General features: G+C 38.0%; 1 protein-coding gene across 1 annotated transcript in view; it reads right to left on the bottom strand.

Annotated features, from left to right (window-relative positions):
• The window catches only part of RAP2A (RAP2A, member of RAS oncogene family), a 38,482-nt gene extending 21,163 nt beyond the window's left edge, over positions 1-17,319 (bottom strand). Inside the window, exon 1 of the mRNA XM_069467083.1 lies at positions 16,706-17,319. Within this exon, the coding sequence (XP_069323184.1) occupies positions 16,706-17,019 (314 nt within the window). The 5' untranslated portion in view covers positions 17,020-17,319. The remainder of the gene's footprint in view (positions 1-16,705) is intronic.
• Positions 17,320-25,086: the final 7,767 nt, after the last annotated feature.

The raw sequence follows: 25,086 nt of genomic DNA on the forward strand, positions 1-25,086 counted from the left end.
AACATGATGATGACTATATTTAATCTGGCTTTTTATTTATTAGAAATGGAGAGTATCCATTATAATATGCCAGTAATGTGTTATTTGTGAGGAAGTATTCACAATTAGAGGCACCAAACCTTATCATTTAAAAACCAAATGCAAAAAAAAAATTGTCTGAATAAACCAGTTGATTCTCATTTTTCTTTAAGGCACAATATCTAAGATATCCAAAATAAGGTAGAGGAAAGCTGTTGTTGGGCTATATTTGATACTTAAATGTGTAGTTAGATTTTAATCTACATTTTAATGTACATTCAGTTACCACATCAAAAATGTATCATTTAAAAAATCTGTCAATAAAGCATGCTTCTTATATAAATTAAACAGCAGGGAAAACTCAAGCTTGGGCACATATATGAAGAACACATAGTTTCCAAAGGGACATAGGTATTCAGATATAAAACATGAATTTTATCTTTAGTGAGAGTTTAAATCTGAAACCTGTACATTAAAAAACAGGCCTAACTATCGTACTTGAAAATATTAAATTGAGTCAATTGCTCAGGAATATGCAAGTTATTTGAACTGCTATATAAATTTATATTGGCATTAAATTATAGTACATTACCTTCTCAGTACCCCTTCATTTAAGAATCTTTAGCAAAAATGTTTAGAATGAAAATTCATATGTATCCACTATACAGTTAAAGCTCAATTACAACTATTTTTGTAAAGCTACCTCTGAATCAAGAAGATTTAAAGATGTTTCAGAGATATTGAGAGCTAAGACTTTTAGGGACTTTTAAATTATGAACACAAGAGTATTTATCCCGGGAGGTTTTTCTACTGTTGTAATAAGATCTTAAAATATTTCTCATTTCCAAATCACTCCATACAAATAGCACCAAATTAAAAAAAAATCCAAAACACTGAGTCTCTATAATCCAGCTTTCTAGAAAACTCAAGTTATGAGACCAACAGAATTAGCAGTTCTTCTCCTCAGCAGTAAACAATTCAGGAGAGAAAGAGGAGCACATCAATTATTCATGGCATGTTGTAACTAGTTGGTTCAAGCGGCATGAGATTGATTGGTGATGTCTATTAAAAAGGTCTTTTCATTTGAACCAGGAGAAGTAACAAGTGACAGATGGAAAAAAATAAAATAAAATAAATGCACATTGAAGAAAAAAAGCTGGAAACTATCACTGTTGGCAGAGATTATGGCCCTCGACAGCAGCCAACGGACAATGATGAGTTACATTTTCACAGGGTTCAAGCCAACAGCGAAGTAAAAGAAGTCAGAAACAGATAGTTATAAGAAATCACCGTGGGACAAGGGAGAATGGGTGGTCTCCAATTGTCTCTAATCGTAATCAGGTATGTGATGGGAGGCTGTAACAACAGGTCTAGCACAGAAGTGATTACAGGGGATAGGCAGAGCAGGAATTACTGGATGCTAGAAAATCTGTCCCTTTATTTTCATTCCCACTACAAAAACCCTTTCACATTTCCAAAATAACGCATACCTAAGCCATTGCAACAGTCTCCTAACTGAGCTCACCTCCAATTTCTCACCCCTCTACCCTATCCTATATGCCACTTCCACAATAGTTATCTTGCTTTTACAGTCTTTTTCCCATCTCCCCAAACACCCCATAAAAATAGGTGGTAGATATACAATGACTAGATAAAGGCCTATCCCCCAGTTAACAGTCAAAGCCAACCACTGTTGGTCACTGGCTAAAATCGAGACGCAGTGCACAAGGGAGAGAGAACTGGAACTGGATTTGGAGGACCTAGAAACAAGTCCCAGCTTGGGTATGTCATGACCTTTCTGAGCCTCAGGTCCTTATTTGTGAAACAAAAACATTAATGATACTTAAGTATACTGTTAAGAAAGATGATGGCGATGACTTTACTAATAACAGCTAGCATCTGTAGAGGGCTTAGTGTGTGCCAGACACTGCACAAAGCAGTTTACATGAATTATCCATTAAAGTATTGTAGAAATTGTAAAATACTACAGAAATGCTAATTATTCTTTTCTAAGTTCTCTCAAACCATCTGTTAGTAAATCGGTTTTAGAATCTTAATTGTGGGATATAGCTGAAAAAATGCTATTTGGTATTTTATCTCTTATTTTTGGCTTTTATTCCCCTGGCCAAACATGGCCAAATCTAACCATCTAGTCTGAAAACCACCAATCCTATGGAAAAAGATTTGAGAAAAACAAGATAGACATGATTCCTTCTAATATAGTAGGCTGAAAATTTACCATCTTCTCCAAGCAGAAGTCTCCTTCCTTATTCTGCTCGTTTTCCTGCTTCAAAGACTGCTAAGACAAGTCACTAGAAATAAACCATGGCTCTGAAGCCCTAGTTAAGATAAGGCAGGGGTAACAGTAGGAAAAACAAAAACCAAAAACTCTGACTAGTGTAAGGAATTCTGAGTTAAAGTCTTGTTTCTGTCTGATGCCAGCTGCGCTACCTTTGAAGTTACCCCTGGGACCTGAGGAAGGCCAGGGCTATGAATGTTTTACCGATTCCCCCAGTGCTGGAATCGGTTCCTGACACTGACAGATACACAAAGAAGAGTGAGTGAATGAAGTGATGCTCTTCAAATTTGACAGTTTTCATATACAGCCCATAGTGTTTGAAGTAACAAAAATGTCACTGAAACAATGCAAACACATCCATCACCACTAGGCTGAAAAATAATTTTTGGATGTATACTATCTAGAATGCTTTATTGTTTTTTAATCATGCCTTGCATCAGATGCTGAAATGCTTAGATTGATTCATGGTATAAGGAGTCTCCAGAGATATGGCGAGAAAATTGTCAAAAAACAGAATATAATAATCTGAAAGGACCTTTATTCATAAATTCAATAAACATTTACTAGGTATTTTCCATGTACCAGGTGCTGGATATCAGAATTGAAGTAGAGTGCCACCAAATAAATGGAAGTAGCTTTCTTTGTTAGCATAAATTAGATGATGCATGTCAACTATGTTTATAAATAACACACACTGTGGGCAGAGTGAAGGGGGAACAGACAGTACTTTATTAATATAAGTGGTTGCAAAGGTTGTATACATATATTTGGATTTTCTGCTGAAACTTAGTCTTAATATGTTATATTCTTAATAAAACTAAATGTGATCTTCAAAGTGTAGTCAGTTATGTGCGGGCAGGAGTTGTAAAATGACACTGGCCAAATAAACTGCAAAGACAGTTGGTAGGTGTGCCATCAATTTGTCACCTTTTAAGAGTTAATCCATTCATTCATTCACATATGACTTTATTCACCATCAATAAATATTAAGGATCTTCACAAAGAAATCCAAAGGACCAAAATAATTTTACCAAAATAATTTCTAAATTATCAACATGTTTAACTAAAATTGTCTTATTATTCCAAATAACCATTGCTGCATTAAAAATTATCCCCAAACTTACTGACTTAAAATAATCATTTTGCTCTATTGCATGATGTTATGGATCAAAAAGTTGGGCAGAACTTGGTTGGCTGATTCTTCTATTTCACATCATATTGACCGAGGTCACTCAGAGGTGTTCAGCTAAGGTGAGTAGGGTAGGGCTGAAGGATCAAAGATGGCTTCAGCTGAGGCCTGACTCCTTGGGAGGAGCTACTGGAAGGGAACTCTCTCTACATAGTCTCAGGGCCTCTTCACAAGTTTTCTAGCATTGTAGCTAGAATTCTTATGTCACAGCTCAGGAATCCAAGAAACCAAGGTAGAAGCTATGAGACCTCTTAGAGACTAGCCCAAAACTGGCTTAGTGTTACTTCCACCATACTCTATTGGTCAAGGTATTCACAGGCCAGTCCAGACTCAAAGGGAAAGAAAATAGATCCAACTTCTAATCTGCAGTTGTCAACGAATCTGCAGCCATCTTTAATCAAGAATACTCAGTAATAAAGGATGTTGGCCAGGTCAAAGAAAGGTACTATTCATTTAGACTAGTTATCACAAAAATATATACAAAAATGGAATTTAACATGTCACGATTCTAAAAAACCGAGAATCTGAGGTAAGAGTTTAAAGTGATCATATAAGGTACTGCCCAAACTGAGCCACTTTTGAGATGGAAAGGGACACTATGAATAAATGTACAGGACAGCAGGCCTAAACCTGAACCATCCCAGGTAAACAGAGACATATGGTCACCTTTGGAGAAAAGGGAATAGACTAAAGCAGTGGTACTTATTCAAAGGAAAACAGATATGGGATCATTAGAAGCCACTTAGCATGGCCTATAAAGAAAAGCTTCAGGACTAGTTACTTTAGTAGGATATGCTGATGAGAGAAACAGAATAGATTTTCTTCTCCTAAACTGTTCCTACCTCCATAAATATACAAGTATTTCTTTTAATAAGGTAAGAATATGTGCTCAGGGTGGCCTTTGGAATAAACATGTTTCATCATCAAGAATAGCCTTTCCAATATACGGAATTCCCATCCTTTGGATATATACCCAGCAGTGGGATTGCTGGGTCATATATTAGTTTGATTTTCAGTTTTTTGAGGAATCCCCATACTATTTTCCATAGTGGTTGCACTAATTTACATTTCCAACCTGCCATCTGAAACAACATGGATGTTAAGCGAAATATTCAAGCACGGAAAGATAAATCTTGCATGTTCTCACTCGTATGTGGGAGCTAAATATTAAAAACAATTGATCTCATGGAGACAGAGAGTAGAATGATGGTTACCGGAGGCTGGAAAGGTTGGGGAGGGATAACGTGGGGATGGTTAATGGGTGCAAAAATATAATTAGATATAATGAACAATATTTGATAGCACAACAAAGTGACTATAATCAACAAGTTAGGGTATACTTTAAAATAACTGAAAGGGAATTGGCATGTTCCTAACACATAGAAACTTTAAATGCCTGAGGTGATAGATACCCTGATTTGATTAATTCACATCATATACCTGTATCAAAACATCACATGTACTCTATAAAAATATACAACTATTATGTATCCATAATGATTAAAAATTAAAAACAAATTTAAGAGTAGAGTAGCCTTTTAAAATGTATCTACCTCTGGGAGGCACCCTCCCATAACGAAGGCACCGATTTGTTTGGCAGGGATGGTGAACAAACAGCATCCTGGCCGCCTTTCTGAGAGTAAATGCGGCTCATGGATCACAGCATTCTCCCTGCTGAGTTTATACCCAGCTGGAGGATCCTTCCCACACAGTGCTCCACACAGCAGCTGTATCTACTGAGATGATGCTGTTTACATCCTTCCTTAATAAAAAGTAACAGCACCCAAAACTAGCTGATGGCCATTTGAGAACAAGAACAGAGGGTTTATGCAATCATTATAGCTCCTACATACCAGAACATTGAAAAAAAGTTTTTTGCATCCTTAGTATGCATAAACTGAATTAACCATGGAGAAATTCTTTTCTCATTCCCAGCTCTTAAAAAATAAACCAAAAAAATTAAGTCTAGTTAATTTTCAGGTTAGCTTTCATGTATGTATGTATGTAACTAATTGTCTAAACAACAGGAATCCAGTCCTTTACTTTAGCAATCAACATTACTGATAGCCAGTTTGTTTAGAGGATTGGTTCACAAAGCAGAAAACGAGAACAGTATGAGTATATGTGGGTCACCAGGGAAGGGAGAAACTATATTTTCGTTGGGGATAATCAAAATGTACTAAATATACTGCTTTAGTCTCAATGTTTGTCCCTCCAAAATTCATATGTTGAAATTTAATCCCCAATGTGACAGTATGAAGCAGCTGGGGTCTTTATGAGGCAGTTAGGTCATAAGTTCTCCCTCATGAAGGAGATTAGTGCTCTTATAACAGAGGTTGGAGGGAGCCGTTCTGCCTGTTCTACCACGTCAAGGTGCAGCAAGGGCACCATTTATGAAGGACAGGCCTTCAGCAGACACTAATTCTGCTGATGTCTTCATTTTGGACTTCCCAGCCTCTACACTGTGAACAATAAATTTCTATTATTTATAAATTACTCAGTCTAATGAATTTTGTTATAGCAGCCCAAACAGACTAAGAGACATATACCAAAGTATTAATATGTAACTGTTGTCATAAGTCTTATAGACAAAGTTCTGACCTTCTACACAACAAGTTAGAATGAACAAAAAGCTCCTTAGAAAAGGTGGCCTAGTAAAAACAATGTGTTTGGTGAAAAAATAGTTTGAAACTTAGAAATCAAACTGTCTTTAAAAATCTATTTCTGTGTAACTCAATACTGTCAAATATATAGTCATTTATAGTACATTTGGACATACCAGAAGGACAAAGATAGTATCTTGTACTTATTCTGCATAATGTACATGGATGGCAATGCTATGCAAATGAGGTGGCTTAAATGATATTGTTTGATGTTGACAGTGATGACTTTTATGCAAAAATAGATAAAACTTTTTCTGAAATAAATTTATTAAGAAGTTCTGCCAACACATTACTATATGTAACTAGCCATAAAGACCGTTAAGATTAGCTTTACCCCATCCATAGTTTTTGGTGTTCATAAAGAGGTCTACTATCATTATAAACTTTTTAAAAAAGTGTTAACAAATACTAATATTATACGTTGATCACTTTTTATATATCATTTTTTTAAAAATATATGTACTAAAAATCATCACAATTCCTCATAACAAAAACATACTGCCACCATTTATAGCCAACACATTTAGGTCTCTAGGGGAAGGCAAGGGCATAAATCACAAAGCACTCAGGGTCTACGCTGTAAGTTCTGTAGCATACTCTGCAAATGCTTAAAACACAGAGGAGAAAGCAACAGCAAAAATAGAAATGTGATACCAGATTAGGGATAGAATTCATCTATATGGTAACACAACTGAGCCTAATTCCTAAAAAAATCACATGGCAGTATACAGATAAATGCTTGGGTTTCATTCCTATTTCTGTGATTTTTGGTGAAACTTTATTAATCGTATTTTAGGTTTACTATATAAACAAAAACTTTATGTTCATTACTTCAATAGTTATTACATCATACCCATATGACAGATGAGGAAATTAAAATGCAAAGAATGTTAACTTGACCCTAATTATATAACTAACAAGTACTAGAGCTTATCTTTAGCCAGATTAACACTTACTGTCTTCATAGATAATATCAGTATATACAATAAAATACCTGTATTAAAGAATTATGTTAGTTATTATGTTCATTGAAAACCTTAAGATGGGTGAATTTAGAACGAAACAAAATTCTCCATCTAAAAATACAGAAAAACACTCTAAGATTTCATTTACAGAGAACTGTAAAGATACTAAAGAAAATACTAACATGCAGTGAATTATTAATATAATGTAAGACTTCCAGATTTGAATTATTAATTTTTAAGGGGATGGAAAGCATGAGATATAATACTCCTAAATGTTTTAAGTAAAGGTTTGCAATATTTCTCTTGGGTAACTTTACTGAGTGATTTCAAGATATCTATAATTACAGTCATCTTCATCTATTTTAGTGTCTTAAAGGAAAAGCTGAATCATTATCATCCTGGACAGATGCAGCAGACCTCTCTTCTGAGTGTCCCAAACCTCCTCAGCAACCTGTTGTAGTAACAGATAATTCTGCAATCATGTATTAAAGCCTGAATACTTCTACAACATACCTTTCTCTGTTCTAAGTTTTCACAAGGCAAGTGCTTTCCTGCATTACTAGAATGAACAAGATTACACAAGAAATACGTCCTCACATTTCTAATATGCAAAACAATAATAAATGCTTTCTCAAAAGATATGCGTTAGGTATCTTTTTGTTCAATGACTAAATGCTACCTTTCTCTGTAACAGAGGTAGGATTTACTAACTCACATTGGGAAGTACTTCATTTTTGTAATCTTACATAGCATTATTGGAAACTGAAAAAGCAGGAGAAAGAAGATAAAAGTTATTTCAAAATATTAAACAGATAGTTCTATTTAGTTTCCCCAGAATCAAATGTTCTAGGATAGCAGTTTCCAAATCACGTGTGAAGGGATCGATTTGGTGGGTCATGAGGAGCATTTAAAAACAATGAAGACAGCCAGGCAGGGGCTTGTGCCTATAATCTCAGTGCTTTGGGAGGCCCAGGCAGAAGGATCACTGCAGGCCAGGAATTCAAGACTGCCTGCACAATATATAGTCGCTACAAAAATAAAAAAATTAGCTGGATGTGGTGGCTTACACCTGTAATCCTGCCTACTCGAGAGGCTGAGGTGGGAGGATCACTTCAGCCCAGGAGTTCAAAGTTACAGTGGGCTATGATCACACCACTGCATTCCAACCTGGCAACAAAGTGAGACCCTGTCTCTAAAACAACAACAACAACAACAAAAAAAAAGAAAAAAAAAAGCAAAAAAAAAAAGCAAAGAAAGAAAGAAAATAGAAAGAAAAGAATAAATAGAAAATGTAATACAAGTAACATAGCAAGTTCACTGTTTCATAAAGCACTGGTTTCAGCTAGATATATGTATGCCTGTGTGCGTACTGTGTCACAACATAAAATATATTTCTTAGTAAGGGCCCTGGTTAAGAAAATGTGAAAACTCCTGTTGAATACATTTCCGACATTAAGTAATTAAACACATCAAACTTCTGGAGACCCCCAGCATTGACTGGTCACTAGATTTCCCAAACCATGACTTCAATATAATACGCTGTTGATATGTAACTGAGATATCCAATAGCCTTGTCTTGACTCAGATGCTTAAAGAAATCTTATTTCACAGCAATGACCCTCAATTTAAACTGAAATTTATTAAAAAATCAGGCTAATGTAGGTGTTTGGTTTGATTAGAGTTATCTTACAAGAAAAAAAAGGTGAAATAGCTGGAATATTCATTCCAATATCTTCAAAGAAGTTTCAATTTTCTAAGAGTACAAAGTTAATCTATTAGTATTCAGCATACACCATGACAAAAATATTACTAACTTGAAATATTCTATTTTTAGATATTTTGATTACTTTAAATTTTACCAATATTTTTGTTTTACTTACATACTTTACTGAAATGTAGATGTCTAAAATCACAGCATTACCATTATTGATATTCTATTAAACAGGTGAGCTTGATCTGATAAAGCATAAAGGCATATTTAAGAAACTAAACTTTATTTGTAAGGCTGAGAATAATTTTTAACGAAAGGAATCACCATCAAAGTAACAAATAAGAAGACAAAAATATAATGGCATTATTTTTACAAACCATTAAAATTTCAAGATTAATTTCCTACAGAAATATTATGTCTATATATTTACTTCTGTAACTTTCAATCTCCTTAAGTTTTATCTTGTTTGAAAGTCTACTCATATTCCAACTCTTATTCTTTAGAATATTTACAACTCTTTTTATACCATGGCACTGAAAAATATAAGTATGTAAGAAAGCACTAGGTAAGAATAGATGGAGAGAAACCTAACAGGGAAAAGTCAAAACAGAAGCAAGGAAAACCCTAGAGTGGAGGCACACATCCTTCCCTTGGGGATTAGGTTCTAAAGACAATGACGAAGAGAAACACTGAAAATAAAAAAATACCCTTGAAAAAAATTCCCTTAAATTAACTACACTGTACCTGGTTTTATGTAAAGATCTTTGATTAGAAATATATTTTAATGCATAATATATGTACTTTAATGTCCCATATGTAATTTCCTAGAAGTTCACATACAGAAATTATTAACAAATCACTTAAGTGTATTGCTACTGAAACTTTAGCAAATAAAAAGATACCAACTTTTTTAGCTGTTCCTGTTGGTCGTATCATCTAGAGACACTTTTCTCAGTTCCTCTATGTACTCCTCAATGTTTACCAATTAATTATCCAACTTGTTCCTAAAGGATATCCAGGGGTCAACACTATCCATTTGCCTGGTTGTCTCCATATTTCTTATTCAGGGGTCAGTCATGTCATCTTTCAAACGATCCATTTGTTCTTACCAGAGAATTTATCAATATGCAGGCGGAGCTGATAGTTTTTGTCTGTGTTTAACAGAATGGTTGGCTGGCTATTTAAATTACTTTTGCCTCCTTCCCCTTAAAAAATAAGTTATTAGTATAATGATTCCTTTTATTATAGATTTCATTGATACAATTATCATCAAATCTTAACTAGGTAAGATTTGCAAGTCACAGGCTGATCATTCTTTAAGGTTCAGATTAAATTTCACCTCCTTCCTCATGACCCCCGCTAGAGAGAAATATGCTCACACAATATTAGAGCTGAAGGGAGATCTTCTCTTCTATCTTCAAAGTGAACTTTAAAATTCCAATCCCAGGGTAGCAAAAAGAAAACTATGTATTGTAATGTTATAATTTTAAAATACAGCAAAAACAAAAGTTTTCCTTTCAGGTCCATAAAAAGGGACTCTCTGAAGTTTCAGTTATGTAAGAAGAGTAAGTCACAGAGATCTACTGTACATCATAGTGCCTCTAGTTAATGACAGATACTGTATTATATACTTAAAAATTTGCTAAGAGGAAAGATCTTAGGTTAAGTTTTCTTTATCCTAAAAAAAAAAAAAAAGAGAGGAATGAATGAAATGAAGAATAAACAGGGTGGGAGGAAACTTTTGGAAGTGATGGATAGGAATACAGCATTGTGGTGATAGTTTCATCCCTGTATGCTTATCTCGATCTAAACTCATCAAGTTGTATACATTAAATATGTACAGATTTTTTATGTCAATCACACCCCAATGAAATGGTTTTAAAAAAAAAAAGATAGAAAGGTCATGAAAAACATTGATCTTTTGGAGTCATTTTCAAAACAAATTTCAATTTTTGACCATCTAAATCCCTCTTAAGGTGAGGAAGTGAGCATTCATATTATTTTCCTCCTCCCATCCTGACTTATCAGCTATACTATGTTTTATATTGTCAGTGTATTTAATAATAATATTCTATTTCATAACCATAATGCTTAGTTCTTTAATTTCACTTTTGTATTTAGACAAATACAGCTCTCACCACTGGTCCTTTTCTCCAAACCCAAATTCTTTATTTTGATTTATGTTTGATTGTCAGGATTTAGTCATCAATTTTTCACGGCATACATTTATTAATTTAAATATTAAGTTTTTCCCACTGATCCACCATTACCAAAACAAAAACAAAGAGTGAGTTTTGGCTATTAGGTTCTGTACCTTGGAGGTCCAGCTTTAGTTAAATTTTGGTTACTGGAGAAGGAGGTATTTCTGGAAGAAAAAATGGTAGCAGAGCTCTGGAAGTGTCACTTATATATTATTCTCTGGTTTTAGCTCTACAGCACCAACCTGTCATGGGCCAAAGATCTGTGTGGCAATTGGCAATATGCTTCTATTTCAGAGTAGGTCTTTATTGCTACTTATTGTGAGGAGAAAAGAGCAAACAATCAGTTGGGCCACTTGAAAGTACTCACTTAAGTGATATAGAAATATTAATAATAATTTTTTAAAAATAACTTGCTCACTTTGGCTAGTGCAAATCAACCACCTTTTTCTTGTTCTTTTCCAAAACACCTCATGCCTTCTAGCCTGTTGCAATCTAGGAAGTCTCCACTGCATACCTTACAACTCTCCAAGTTCTATCCTTGGCTATATTCATTCATTTCTAATTTCTATTCCTAGCCATATCCATCCATTTCTCTCTCTATACTCTTCTACCCAGTAGGTTTTATCTAATCTCCCAATATGAACTATGCAGATGATCCTGAGTCCTTACATTAATAACCGGACCTTTCAGGCTTTATTCAGATATTCTAATTACTTATTAGGCATAGCTATCTGGATGATTACCATCTCCAAAACTGAAATAATCTTCCCTAGCTATTCCTCCATAATACTATTCACTCATGTTCAAAATGTCAATGTTACTTTTGACCTTTTCTTCTCCCTCTACCACTGAGTTTAATTCATTTTTTACTCGCATCCCCTCTTTCCTTCCTGTTACTACAGACACCATGCTAATTCAGGATCTTTGTACTTCATATACAAACTATATTATCACAGTTATTCATGACTATTCCTCCTGCTATAAAATGGAGTGGTCTATTACCACTAAGCCATCTATCATATCACATCATTATTTCTATAATAATTTTGATTATGGTCCTTGACTATAGGATCCAAGTCCAAAGCCTTTAACCTTCTATAATTTAGCTTTAAATTTTTTCACCTCACCTCCCCTTACCTTCTATATAAATTCCTAGTTTGGCCAATCTGGTCTATTTAACATCCAAAAAACATATTCTATGCATTTTCTGTGCTATTTCCTCCATCTGGAATACATCATGGTCCTGAATCTTTGAGGTTCATGTTAAACTTTACCTCTTCCCTTGTTGCCCCACCTAGAAGTGTTCTTACAGAATGTTAGAGCTGAATGAAGATTATCTCCTCCATCTGCATAATAAGCTTTAAAAAATCATCTCCATCTATAAAATTAAAATGTTTGGAGAAACTGAGGCCAAAGAACAATACAAATACTTTTCTTTCTGAACATTCATTTTTTTCAACATCTTTTCTTGTTTCTTATGTGCCAGGAGCTGTGCTAACCACGTGGGCTTAAGAGTTTAGTGAGAAAGACTACACATAAATTATTACGTAGATAATCAAATGTTGATGAATGCTACAAAGAAAAGGGAAATGACAGGGTGCACTGATGTCTAAAGTATATGTGGTTGAGGGAAGGGGTGTGGTGTGAAGTTAGTCTACTGTGGGAAGACAAGGAGTTACTTCAGTCTGGGAAGACATGGAAGGCTTCCCTTGTGGGAGAAAATCTTTCAAGCAGGGTGAAAGAATCAAAAGAATGAGTAGGAATTAACTCTACAAAAAAGATAGAAGATTTCTATAGGAAGAAAAGAGAACCCAAAGGCACTTTCAAGGAATTAAAATAAGGTCTGGATGCTGGAGTACAATGGATGAGGAGGGTTGCAAGAGGCAAGGCTGCAAAGGCTGGGAGAAACAAGACCATGCTGGGCTTTGGAAGGTCATGTTGAAGACTGGTGGGTTTTTATCCTAAGAACAAACAAGCCTTGTATATCATGGTCCAAGACACTGAAGCCATGGTCAGGACCATGGCTAACCCTGGGATGGGTAAGAATGAGAGAAGCAATTATAAAATCAGAAAAAATTCTAGTTTTATTTCAACTGAAAAACATTTTCTGTATTCCCATCACTCTTCTTTGTGTGTGTAATCTCACTCAAAGTTAAAAAAAGAAAGCATACGAATTTATAAATATAGCCATTTTAAGTTGGTCCACTTGGCTTTGGCTAGAGGTTGTGTATGTGTATGTATGTGTGTGTACCTATAAACAGTTTTATATTTTTTTAAAAATGAAACATTCAAAATAATAACAATCCAGTGAACACCTCCATTTCATTGTTTGGCTATGCATTAGTGACATAACATCCTCTTGCCTTTTTCCTAAGAGCCTTCATAAGGGAAAATATCTTAAGGGATACTAAAATTTTTCCAAGTACTGTTTTAATCCTAATGGCTTTTTTGTCTCATCTTGTCTACACTGGGTAATGAATTCCAAAATGCAATTACAAATTTAAATTATTTCCTCTAAAATTCCATTATATCAAGGGTAAAATTTAAGGAAGGTAGAACAAAGTTATTATTAATAAAAGTAAGAACAATAGCTAGAATTTTTTGAGCAATTTTTGTATACCAGATATTGTGTTGGGCACACTGAAACACATTATCTCATTTAATTCTAATGACAACTCTGAAAGGTGCCCCCTATTCTCTATTTTACAGATAAGGAAACTGAAGCTTGGAGAAATAAGCAAGTATTTCCTCAAACTATACACACCTTAGACCTGAGTCGTCTGATACGGCAGCCTGTGGTGACATGCAGCTAACTGAGCATTTGAAATGTGACTACTTTGAATTAAGATGTGCTATGTCGGCCGGGCGCGGTGGCTCACGCCTGTAATCCTAGCACTCTGGGAGGCCGAGGTGGGCGGATCGTTTGAGCTCAGGAGTTCGAGACCAGCCTGAGCAAGAGCGAGACCCCATCTCTACTAAAAATAGAAAGAAATTATATGGACAGCTAAAAATATATATAGAAAAAAATTAGCGGGGCATGGTGGTGCATGCCTGTAGTCCCAGCTACTCGGGAGGCTGAGACAGGAGGATCGCTTGAGCCCAGGAGTTTGAGGTTGCTGTGAGCTAGGCTGACGCCACGGCACTCACTCTAGCCTGGGCAACAGAGTGAGACTCTGTCTTAAAAAAAAAAAAAAAAAAGATGTGCTATGTCAAATATAGACCAGATTTCAAAGACATAGTATGAAAAAGTAAAACATCTCAATAATTTTTGAATATTGATTATATGTTGAAATAATATTCTAAATATAGTAGATTAAATAAAATGCATTATTAAAGTTAATTTCACCTGCTTGTACTTTTTTAAAATTGGCTACTTAAATTTTAAAATTACATATGTGGCTTGCATTATATTTTCATTGAACAATGAGGACCTAGACCAAAGGATGGATTTTGAATTTGCCAGTAGATACCAAGTTGAAAGACACTGGTAAAGAAGAAAAGAGGCTACAATAGACTTACACAGATCCTGGTTTAAACGTCCTCTACATCAAAGATGGGAAGTCAGATGATCAGGTTAAGATTAAATATAAAATATCTTACTTCTAGGACACAGAAGGGCCAAAGTGATTCTAATATATACAATGGTTGAATTCTAGTGAAAGGAATTTATAAACTATATACTTCAGCTGATCAATGGTCTTTTTACGTCAAGAACTGAGACTAGTGAATGAAAGGATATACGGGCAAGTAGAATTCCACCCTAAATTTTTCTCTGGTGTCATACTGCAAACAAAGATTGTTCCAATATACCAAGTTTAGACTAACCCATTATTATAACTGAGATAAGTAATTTGCACTAAATTATAAGAAACAAAATTATTGTAGACCATACTACCCAATGGTATTTTGCTATATCCATCTCCTAGGCTTGTGCAAGAAATTAGCCCTTAGGTATGTGACTTTACCAACATACGTATGCAACTTTATATCTTTAGATGCATATATTTAAATGTGAAGGGTGAGGCAGTTGAGGCATTTACTTGGATTATTATTTGAAGTATGTATTTGGCCTGACATCAACATGTGACAATGTATGAGACTACCCTGTTCTGTACTTTGTTTTTCTCTTCTTTTTAATTGAGTGATACTGGGAGATGGGTAATAATCAAGGATTTAATTCACATAAATGTCATACACATAATTTTAATACTAAAATTGTTTATCTCTTGGCTATAAACAGTTAACTTTAAGAAAATGACACTGGAGAAGTAAAAAGCTATCAAATTCACATACCTTAGAACATCAAGAGAGACAATTAAAATGTTCGCTTCATTCTAGTTTAGAATTTAACACAAGGAATAACATACAAAATTTTAGTTTAGCTATTAAAGTGCATACTCAATTAGTTAAGGGAGAGGGTCTTCCCTTTGATCTCATATGTGGCATTAATAAACTATCACTTGTAACGAATTTTTGAGCATCCCCTGAGTACACCTGACTTGGTCCTTGCTCTTTCAAAATTAGTAGATCCAAGCTGACTTATACTGTGATTTGTGTCTACAGTACACTTACAATTGTTTTTCTGTAAATGTCCTCAAATTAGAGCTATAGGTAGAATAAGCCAAGAAGGAAAAAAAAGGACACTAAAATTATCAGGAAGCATTAAGAAATAGCAATGTGTAATTAATAATTAGAAAAATTTGCCAAGACTTTGAACTATTATTACATTTCTAACGCATGAAATTATAGGGAAAATATAGTCAATTTTAGAGAAAACAAACATTTTAAACCATTTAAACTATAAGCTGTATTTCCAAAACGCATACTTTAGAATACTTTTTATCAAAGAAAATCTTGTTTGCATTAACTTTAAATTAGTTAATACTTGAGTCACACCTTTGAAGAAACCTGTTTCCAAATGCTTTTGGGGGGGGGGAAGTGTAAGGCAGCTAGATTTAAAAAAAAAAAAAAAACAGAAATCAATAAAACTGCATTCTCTTAATGTGAATGGCATATCTGTGCTCCTATATGCTAATACTCTCGCAACCCCACTGAGCTGTTATGATGTCTTCAAATAATTTGATAATCTGTCTTTAAAGTTTCACACTAAATTAAAGAGTTCAATTTTGTAAAACGCCTTGGCACCATTAAATCTTTTATGAGATGAGAAAGGTCTCTTCCCTCTCGACTTGACATTATCACAGTATAGGTGTGAGCAATTTTTGCTGTCAAACACTGCAAAGGTATTTTTTTTTTTTTTTTTTTGGTTAAATCTGCAAATGTCTCGCCTAGATCTGCACACAGCTGCTCTCTTCCCAACACAAACCTACCCACCCCCTTTCTCCTCGGCAAGTTTCAAACTTTGTTTCCTTTGGGGTTCTGTACAAGCGCTACTAATAAGATCCAAGAGACAAAGAGCCGTTCTGTGGGTTAACCGGATGCCAAATTTTAGTTGTGAAACAAAGCACTCAAATTTGAGATTAAGGAGGAAGAGGGTGATAATACAACCAACCCGAAGCTCAGAGCCATCTCCCCAGACACCCCCCTCCCCACGGCCCCGCGCGGGGAGCTCGGGACCCGGGACGGTGACTCTGGGGTGCAGCTGCGAAGCCCCCGGCACGCTTTGGGGGCCGCCCTGCATGCGCCCCAGCCCGCTCACCGCTTCACTCGGATGATCTGGTCCCGCATGGGCTTAATGTCCTGGAAGCTCTGCTGGTTGACGAGGCTGTAGACGAGAATGAAGCCCTGGCCGTTCTTGATGTACAGGTCCCGCATGGACGCGAACTGCTCGGTGCCCGCTGTGTCCAGGATCTCCAGCACCGACGGCGACGAGTCCACCTCGATCTCCTTGCGGTAGAAGTCCTCGATGGTGGGGTCGTATTTCTCGATGAAGGTGCCGGTCACGAACTGCACGGTCAGGGCGGATTTGCCTACCCCGCCCGAGCCCAGCACCACCACTTTGTACTCGCGCATCGTCCCTCCGCGGCCGCCGCCGCCGCCGCCGCCCGCGACATAGACCTACGCCGGCTCCGCTGCGCCCCCAGACCCTGCCCCGGCGGCCGGCCCCGCCGCCTCCCGCGGCCGCCCCCACCTCACGGCCGCGGCGGGCCCCCGGGCGCCGGCGGCGGCGGCGGCAGCTGAGGGAGCAGCGGCCCTGGGCATGGGCCGAGCCGGGCGGCAATGCGGCCCCGTGGGCGCCGGCAGGGACTGAGGGCGAGCAAGAAGCCGAAGGAGCCGGAGCCGCCGGAGCCGCCCGAGCCGCGGGCCCGCAGTGCCGCCCGCCCCGCCCCTCACGCCTCCACGCCCAGCTCCCCGCCCGCCGCCGCCGCCGCTTCCCCCAGCGCCAGAGCGCGCGCCCGAGCCCCAGCCGCAGCGCGGCCCGGGGCGGGGCCCGGCGGCCCGGGGCGGGGCTGCGCCTGTTCCTCGTCGCCTAGGCGACTAGCCGCGCGCGCTCCCGGGAAGGCCCTGAGCGGCGCGGAAGCGTCTGCCCGCGCTTGGATAAACAAGCACTGTGCCGCCCAGCAGCACCTCGCCCTGCACGTCCAGTTCAGCCCCCGGGCCTGCGTTCTGAGTATGCGCACTGCACGCGTGAAATGGGAGCAGCGGCAACCAGAGTCTCCCACGCTCAGAATTTGGCCCAGACGAAATGATAGAGGGGCCAGACCGGCCACCAGGCTTCACCCTGAGGCAGGGAATAAGGGGAAGAGATGCCCAAGGTCCAAGAGGAGCCTTTGCCCTGAGGGCCTTTGCCCGACGCCACCCCGGCTGCCAGCATTCGGGAGCTTTGGTTTTATCTTGTATTAACATAACGATGTGAAGCTTTGTTTAAGGGGACGAGCACCTTCAGGCCTCGGCCTGCGGTCGTAGAAACACGACGAGATGAAGCTTTGTTTGAAGCGTTAGGACACTGATGGAGCGACAGGCCGCTCCAGTAGTGCGCCCCAGGGGCTCGTCAGCGGCGGCCACCGGCCCCGGGAGCCGGTCCACGCCCGATGACGTCACCGGGCTCCCGCCCGCCTTCCCTCTAGCCGCGCCCCTCCTCGGTGCCGGCTGAAGTCGAGCTCTTCCCACGCACTGTCAGCCACCGGCGCATTGAAAACCTGGAGAGCGGAGACCCGAGCAGCAGCCGGAAGGCCCAGGGACACTTCATAGCAACAGCCAGCTGGGGGCACCTAGTAGGAAGCTGGTATTCATCCTAGCCAACCAGATCAGGTATCCGGACCCCACTCACGACCAATAGAGAGCCGCTTCATAACACGTGACGCTCCTCTTTCAGCCAGTCGGGAAAAAGTCTGGTCGCAGGATCAGCCAACCCGCCTCCCAGGGCCTCGCCTGGCTGGGCGTTTGCTCCTGCGCGCAATCTACCAGCCAATCATGGGTGAGCTGATGTATGACGGAGGCTTCTGCGGAGCCAACCAGAACGCGCGACTCCTTTGCCACTGAGGGCCGGTGGTATGGAGACAGGCCGGGCTGGCGGGACTTAGGAGGGGCGGAGACTGAGGGGCCGAGACTGAGGGGCCGGTGGCTGTACCCGGTTTTGGCAAGAGAACAAGATGCGTTGCAGGCGAGAGTGATGAATTCTACTTTTAACATCGTCTCCGTGGCATTCTGCCTAAATGATGGGCATGGAAATGGTGCCGAGGGATGTGGGCTGAATCGAGAAAACAGGGACTTTTGTCTTCAGGGTGAGAAATTTTCCGGTCCTTAAGGAGACATTGTGCAGCAATTGCATTGGTCCTCAATTTTAAATCTTAGCGTTCTGTCGCTAGCTTTAGATCTTAGTTACACACCATCCTCTCCTGCCCACACCATCCTCTCCTACCCGTAATGTCAAACTTAGAAGACCTTACATTCCCGAATATTACTGGATTATTTTTTGTAATAACTGGTTATTGGATTTACGTTACTTAAACTATATCTTTCTCAAACTAGTCTACACCTGTTCACTACTCTCTCACATTCCCTGCAAATAGTAAATTTCTGTGGTTCTAATGTTAGATCATGGCATACCTATCTGCCATTCCTTTCTCACAAGGTCATCATGTAGAGAGGATTTTGGTCTGAGTTCCTCTAAAAACCGGGTATTCTTTTACCATCTTTTCTGTCAATTATCAAACTACTACAAAGATGTACTTAGGTTTAACAGTGACCTACTGCCCTCTGGTCCACTATATTAGAATGGAAAACTTCCTTGCATTAGCTTGCTGTATTATAGCACACCATAATTTTGTTCAGAATAGTTGAGGACAAGCGCCCTTTAGAAATATGTAGTAAAATACAACTCAGCATTTCTTGATTACATATCATTAAAATATGACAGGTTGGATCTGAGCCGCCAGAATCGGCAGTGAAGGCAGATTGCAAAAAGAACTAAGAATCGGGAATGTTTTAAGGGAATTGAAGCCAAAGAGGGTCTGATATTTCCTCCTAGGCTGCTAATGTGAAAAAAGTGAATTAAAATTGAGAGAACTCCCATGGATGCTTCATGAGCTACTTTGGCAGGGATGTTTCAAGAGGGTGTTTTAGGTGAATACAGTGTTCACTAGGCATTTTAGAAGTCTCATATTTTGTGTAAAACTAGTATGCTTATAAGTGGTTACTTTAGCTTAGTAGCATCTATACTTTTCTGAGGAAATACAGACTGTCTTTTAGGATCCAAATTGTACATCTTGGTGTTAAGAAGTTCCTAGACTTTTTGGAGTTAACTAAAACCAAAAAGTACAACTCTTTCTATATTATGACAACTCATGTGGTACCTTGCATTATAGTGGAGCTGAAAGTCTCACTTTGCAAAGAATAAAGGTCCAGTGATTTTTTTTTTTTTTTTTTTGAGAAATTTGCATTGGGATTGTGGGTCCAGAAGGTTACCTTAAGCAACTGTTTTCATTACTTCTAGGTCCCCAGAAGTTGGGAAGCTCTGGATTGGCATGCATCTGATAGAATCCCTAGTCAGTCCACTTAGCATAATAGAGAGTGGGAGAGCTTTTTTGACATTTCTCAGTCTATTTTCCCTGACCTTTCATCAATGCTGACTTTTTTGGTAAGAAGAAATGTAGAGACTGCAGCTCATGGGTTAGTTGCAGCTCATTTATGTTTTTTATATTGACAGTCCTCAGTTTTCATTCTCAATGCCATTTTTAACCACCATGACACAGGAAACATGACAGGTACGACCATATATTTTCACCTATTCTGGTTTAGATATTTGTACTTATTAGATTTGTGGCTGGACATGTAGAGAATTTTGAGGATTTGGGTGGGAGGTGAATTTTTTTTTCTGATCTCTTAATCGTATTCATTCCTATAGCAGCATAATTCTGCGAGTGATTTTAGAAATAAAAACTTATGTCTTCATTCGTTTGTGGGAAAGACAAGGTAAAAATGAGACAACATGAAATTGAATTATCCCCAAGAGCTGTAAATCTGCATGACAGTGAAAAGTTAACACTGTACACTGACGCTGCAGAATCTCTTTAGTTTCAGAAGTGCATTGCTAGGAGGAGGGAAGAAAAACTTTGTTTCTCTTCTCCTCACTGAATCTGAAAGGGAGTTATCTCACCTATAGCCAGATACCTTCAATTATCACACTTGTGTTACCATGGAAACCCAGATCCTTTCCTTCTGTGGAAGATGTTGAAAAAGGTGGAATGAGGTGGGAAATACACTGTGTTCTGGGACTTCCTGACACCAGCAAGAAGCAAATAAACAAAGAATTTAATGGAAAGAAGTTAGCAGAGGATGTTATAATATGACCAGTATTTATTAGCTATAAAACCCTGATTCCTATGGCTTCCTGTTAAAGCCTGCATGCCTTGAATTCACCATGAAGGGGAAGGACACCTCAAGTACATTTAGCACCTGTGAAATGATGCTGGCAATTATTCTTAAAAAAAGCAGACGTATTCTTGGCCTCTGCGACTCCTAATACAGTTGAGAAACAGAAGTATATATGTAGAGTGGAACGAAAGGGACAAAATAAACTTGTTCTCTTTTGATATGTGATTTGGTGCTTTGAAAAGAAAAACAATGAGAATGCAGAAATTGAGTATGTAAACAAGTCAACGAAAGAAACCCACTGGTTGAGAAAGTAAATGTTTCAAACGGCAATGTTAAGGAGAAAAAAATTTCTGAAAGAAAAGACTTGATTAAATGTAGAGAGAAAAAATAAAAAGCCTGAAGAATCTTAAGAGCTTGAGGATTCTGAAGAAAACAGAGTTTTAGTGTGGTTCATTTAACATAGCAGAAGAGCAGGCGCAGTGTTACTTGCATACTCAGCAGTTTCCCTCTATTTTTGCCAGAAAACCTGGAATGAATCAGGATTGGCCATTAATAGCATTGCTTTCCCTCTCCCCACAGTCAGTCTAGAAGTAGGCACATGACTCAGTTTTTGTCATTGGAATCGGGAGAAGGCTGCTGGGGGTTGGGGGGATTTCTGAGATTCTGACAAGAGCAAGGAGATGTTCCCATTTTTTGATACCTCCTTACTTTTTGCTTTGCATATTGAAATATGAGAATGTGGCCATCCTCTTTGGCCTGTGACGCCTTACAGCTGAGGTAGAAAGTCAACCAGCTTCAGATAGCTAAGCAATGAAGACTGGGAAGAACCTATGTCCTGGATGACAACACTGGACTGCCAGGTCCTGGATGACAACACTGGACTGCCATACCAATGCTGGAACTGCCTACCTTTGGACTTAGGGCTGAGTAAACAGCTGGTGTCCTTTGATTTAAATCCATGTTAGTTAGATTTTCTGCATCTTGCAGCCAAATACATTCAAACTGTTACAAAAAGTGTGAGAGATTCCAGACAAAATAGTAGTTTAAAAATTCAGCAAGCATTTGTGAACACTTTCATTCCACTAATATCCTGAATGGTATTTCAAAGATATGATAATACTTATTGAGCACTTAACTATGTGTACTTTTCTAGTCTCTGGGAATAAAACAATAAACAGCCAAAAGAGCTTGAATTCTAACAGGAGAGACAATCATTAAGCAACCAATTACATACTTACATTATATAATAATAGCTATAATTCATGCTAATAAGGAAAATCAGGGGTTTATAATAAGATGTAATAATATAAATAATAAAATATTACAAAATATATCACTAAACTGAATAAAATAACAAAAACAAACACTTTCCAAATCCATGACATATAGTTTATACATAAACTTCTAGGTCAAGAGAAACAGGGAATAAACTAGTCAAGGAAAGCTGTCTGTAGGAAATTCAGATTCAACCAGGTTTTGAAAGAAATGGCCAAAGGACAGGCCAGGTGGGGCAGAAGGGAGCACCCCAGATGTAAGGAACCGGAAGAGAAAAAGAAGAAAGCAGGAATGAAGTAAGAGTGAACTAAGGAAAATATAAAAATACTTGATTCTTTAATTCCCTGTAACAGCAGCATTCTAGGGACACCTCACAGAGAAAAAGTCAGAAAGAAGCCAGAAGTCTCAAAGCAAGATAATAAAAGGCATAAAAATAATACAGGGAAAAAATACAGAAGAAAAAGTAGGAGTACAAGGGTACATTTGAAATTAGGGCATTATTCAAAATAATGAATAATTTATAACGTGGGTGTCATAAAAGAATTATCAAAAGAAGTAATTATGGACTCAGCAACAAGAAGGAGGGACTTAAAACTTTCACAAACAGAAAGTAAAATGGGGAGTAGCAAAAATGAAGACAGGTAGAAAAACAGTTTTTGCTTATGGTTATTTTTTCATGGTAGCTGTTATTGACATGCATTATGTAAAAATGAATGGAATTTGATTGAAAAGAAAAATTTCAATAGGCCAGTAATACATAAAGATAGTCTTTTTGGTAAATAATGTAATTTAAAATATTTTCCCTAGAATACCTTTTTGTGCCTTGCTGTAGAAAAATCTTTTCAACAAAAAAGCTGTAAGTAATAATAAGTTACAGATTAGTAGAGCATTTTGGAAATAAAAAAAAAACCCATAGATATGCCAAATGTAATAGTAGAGCAATGATAATAAATACTTGTAATAGAAATCAGAAATTTTTTAGGCATTAATGTGGTTTAGTCAAACGTGGTTTTAGTAGTAATTTTTCTAATGTTATTTTCTGTACAAATATAAGAATATTTTTTACAAATTAAGCTACAGTGGGCATATGAGCACATCTTGATATTACTGGAGATAGAATTTGCCACCCACTTTTTGTGACCACAAGTATAACCCTGAACAGACTTCTGTCTTAACACCAATAGCACATTATTGCACTATCTTCTCCACTGACTGAGGAAAGGAACAGTGCTTTATTCATTTTTGTTTTACCAGCATTCAGCATATTGCCTAAAACATTGTGGGAATTCATAAAATGTTTGTAAATAAATGAATCATTGAATGGACTATAACTTTGCTTCTAAAAGTCCTGGGTTTTTTTTTTTTTTTTTTTGCACATGGAGAAGATGAAAACCAAAGGAAAAGAATGGGTATTTTCTCAAAATCAAGGTGAGGGAGACATAAATGTCCTTGAAAGCTGGCCTTATCCCCAAAGGAGCTTCCAGATCAAAAAGGAGGTCTGTAATAGGCAAGGTCAATGGCAGTTTGTGGGCCTGGACTTTAGCAGTGTCAGGAAGGATCTGAAAAGTTGCCTTTTCTATTATCTGACTGCTACCTGAAATTCTACACTTAGGATTTTGGTCTTTTGATGTAAAAGTTTGTTTTTTTTTCTAATTAAAATATAGTGGAAGATATGCAGTAAAATGACAACATCCTTCTATCAACTTGGGAGCATTCTACTATGCTTACCTGGCCAGAAAAGAAAACAAAGAAAATAAAATAGAATAAAATTGTTTAAATCCGGGCGTAAGTCATAGCACGAATGGGTACCCAGAGTGAGCACAAGCAGGTGATGGAAATTCATTGTATTTTGTGCCATATACTTATTAATTTTCTCAATAAATTTAATCTCTTCACATGGTATAACAGCAGTCCCCAACCTTTTTGGCACCAGGGACTGGTTTCATGGAAGATAATTTTTCCATGGATTTGGGGTTGGGGGTGGGGGGTGGTTTCTGGATGATTGAAGAGCATTATATTTATTGTGCAGTCAAACCTCTCTGTTAATGATAGTCTGTATTTGCAGCCATCTGCTCCCCAGTGCTAGCACCACCGTCTCAGCTCCACCTCAGATCGTCAGGCATTAGAGTCTCATAGATCCCTCGCATGCACAGTTTACAGTAGGGTTCATGCTCCTTTGAGAATCTAATGCCCCCTCTGATCTGACGGGAGGCGGAGCTTATGCCTTGATGCAAGCAGTGATGGGGAACGGCTGTAAATATAGACGAAGCTTTGCTTGTTTGCTGCTCCCCCACCTCCTGCTGTGTGGCCAGGTTCCTAACAGGCCACAGACCAGTACCAGTCTGTGGCCCTGGAGGTTGGGGACCGTAGTGGTATAACATGAAAAATAACAGCCTTCACAATTACTGGAGTCTTAAATTTGTTTCAAATACTCTTATTTTCATGAGATTACAAGAATTTTCTAAACTTTGACACTGCATCCTCCCTTATCTGATTCTTTCAGTTTCTCTTCTGCTTCTCACACTATCGTGTTCTGCTATGGTCTGGAGGCACCTTGGGGAGGACGGTGCAGAGTTGCGGTTGGAGGCCCATTCAATTGTTCTTCTCAGCAGCCATCCAGTTATCTTGTCTAGGAAAGTTATTTATCCCACTGTCTAGAATTATCTTCTCAAAAATCAGTTTCCTGCTTTTACAGAACAGTATATCATCTTTTATTATAATCCTAATTAATGCTTCTCACACAGCCTCACAAAATATTAGCAACTTAATGAATAATTAACCATATTCAAATAGCTTCACTAGTTGAAAAAGATAAGTCTTGTTTACTTAGTCAAAGTGCTATTTCTGTGCAATGGCACTGATGGTGAAATTGATTATAGTCTACATTTGAATGAGAGAAGCTGAGGGAGACATTTCAAGGACAGTAAGCCTTTTTATTTTCTGTGATGTACCAAGTAGTTGAACAAAGTTAAACTATTTTCTAATGCA

Source organism: Eulemur rufifrons, chromosome 4, assembly GCF_041146395.1.
Source record: "Eulemur rufifrons isolate Redbay chromosome 4, OSU_ERuf_1, whole genome shotgun sequence".
NCBI classification, from domain to species: Eukaryota; Metazoa; Chordata; class Mammalia; order Primates; family Lemuridae; genus Eulemur; species Eulemur rufifrons.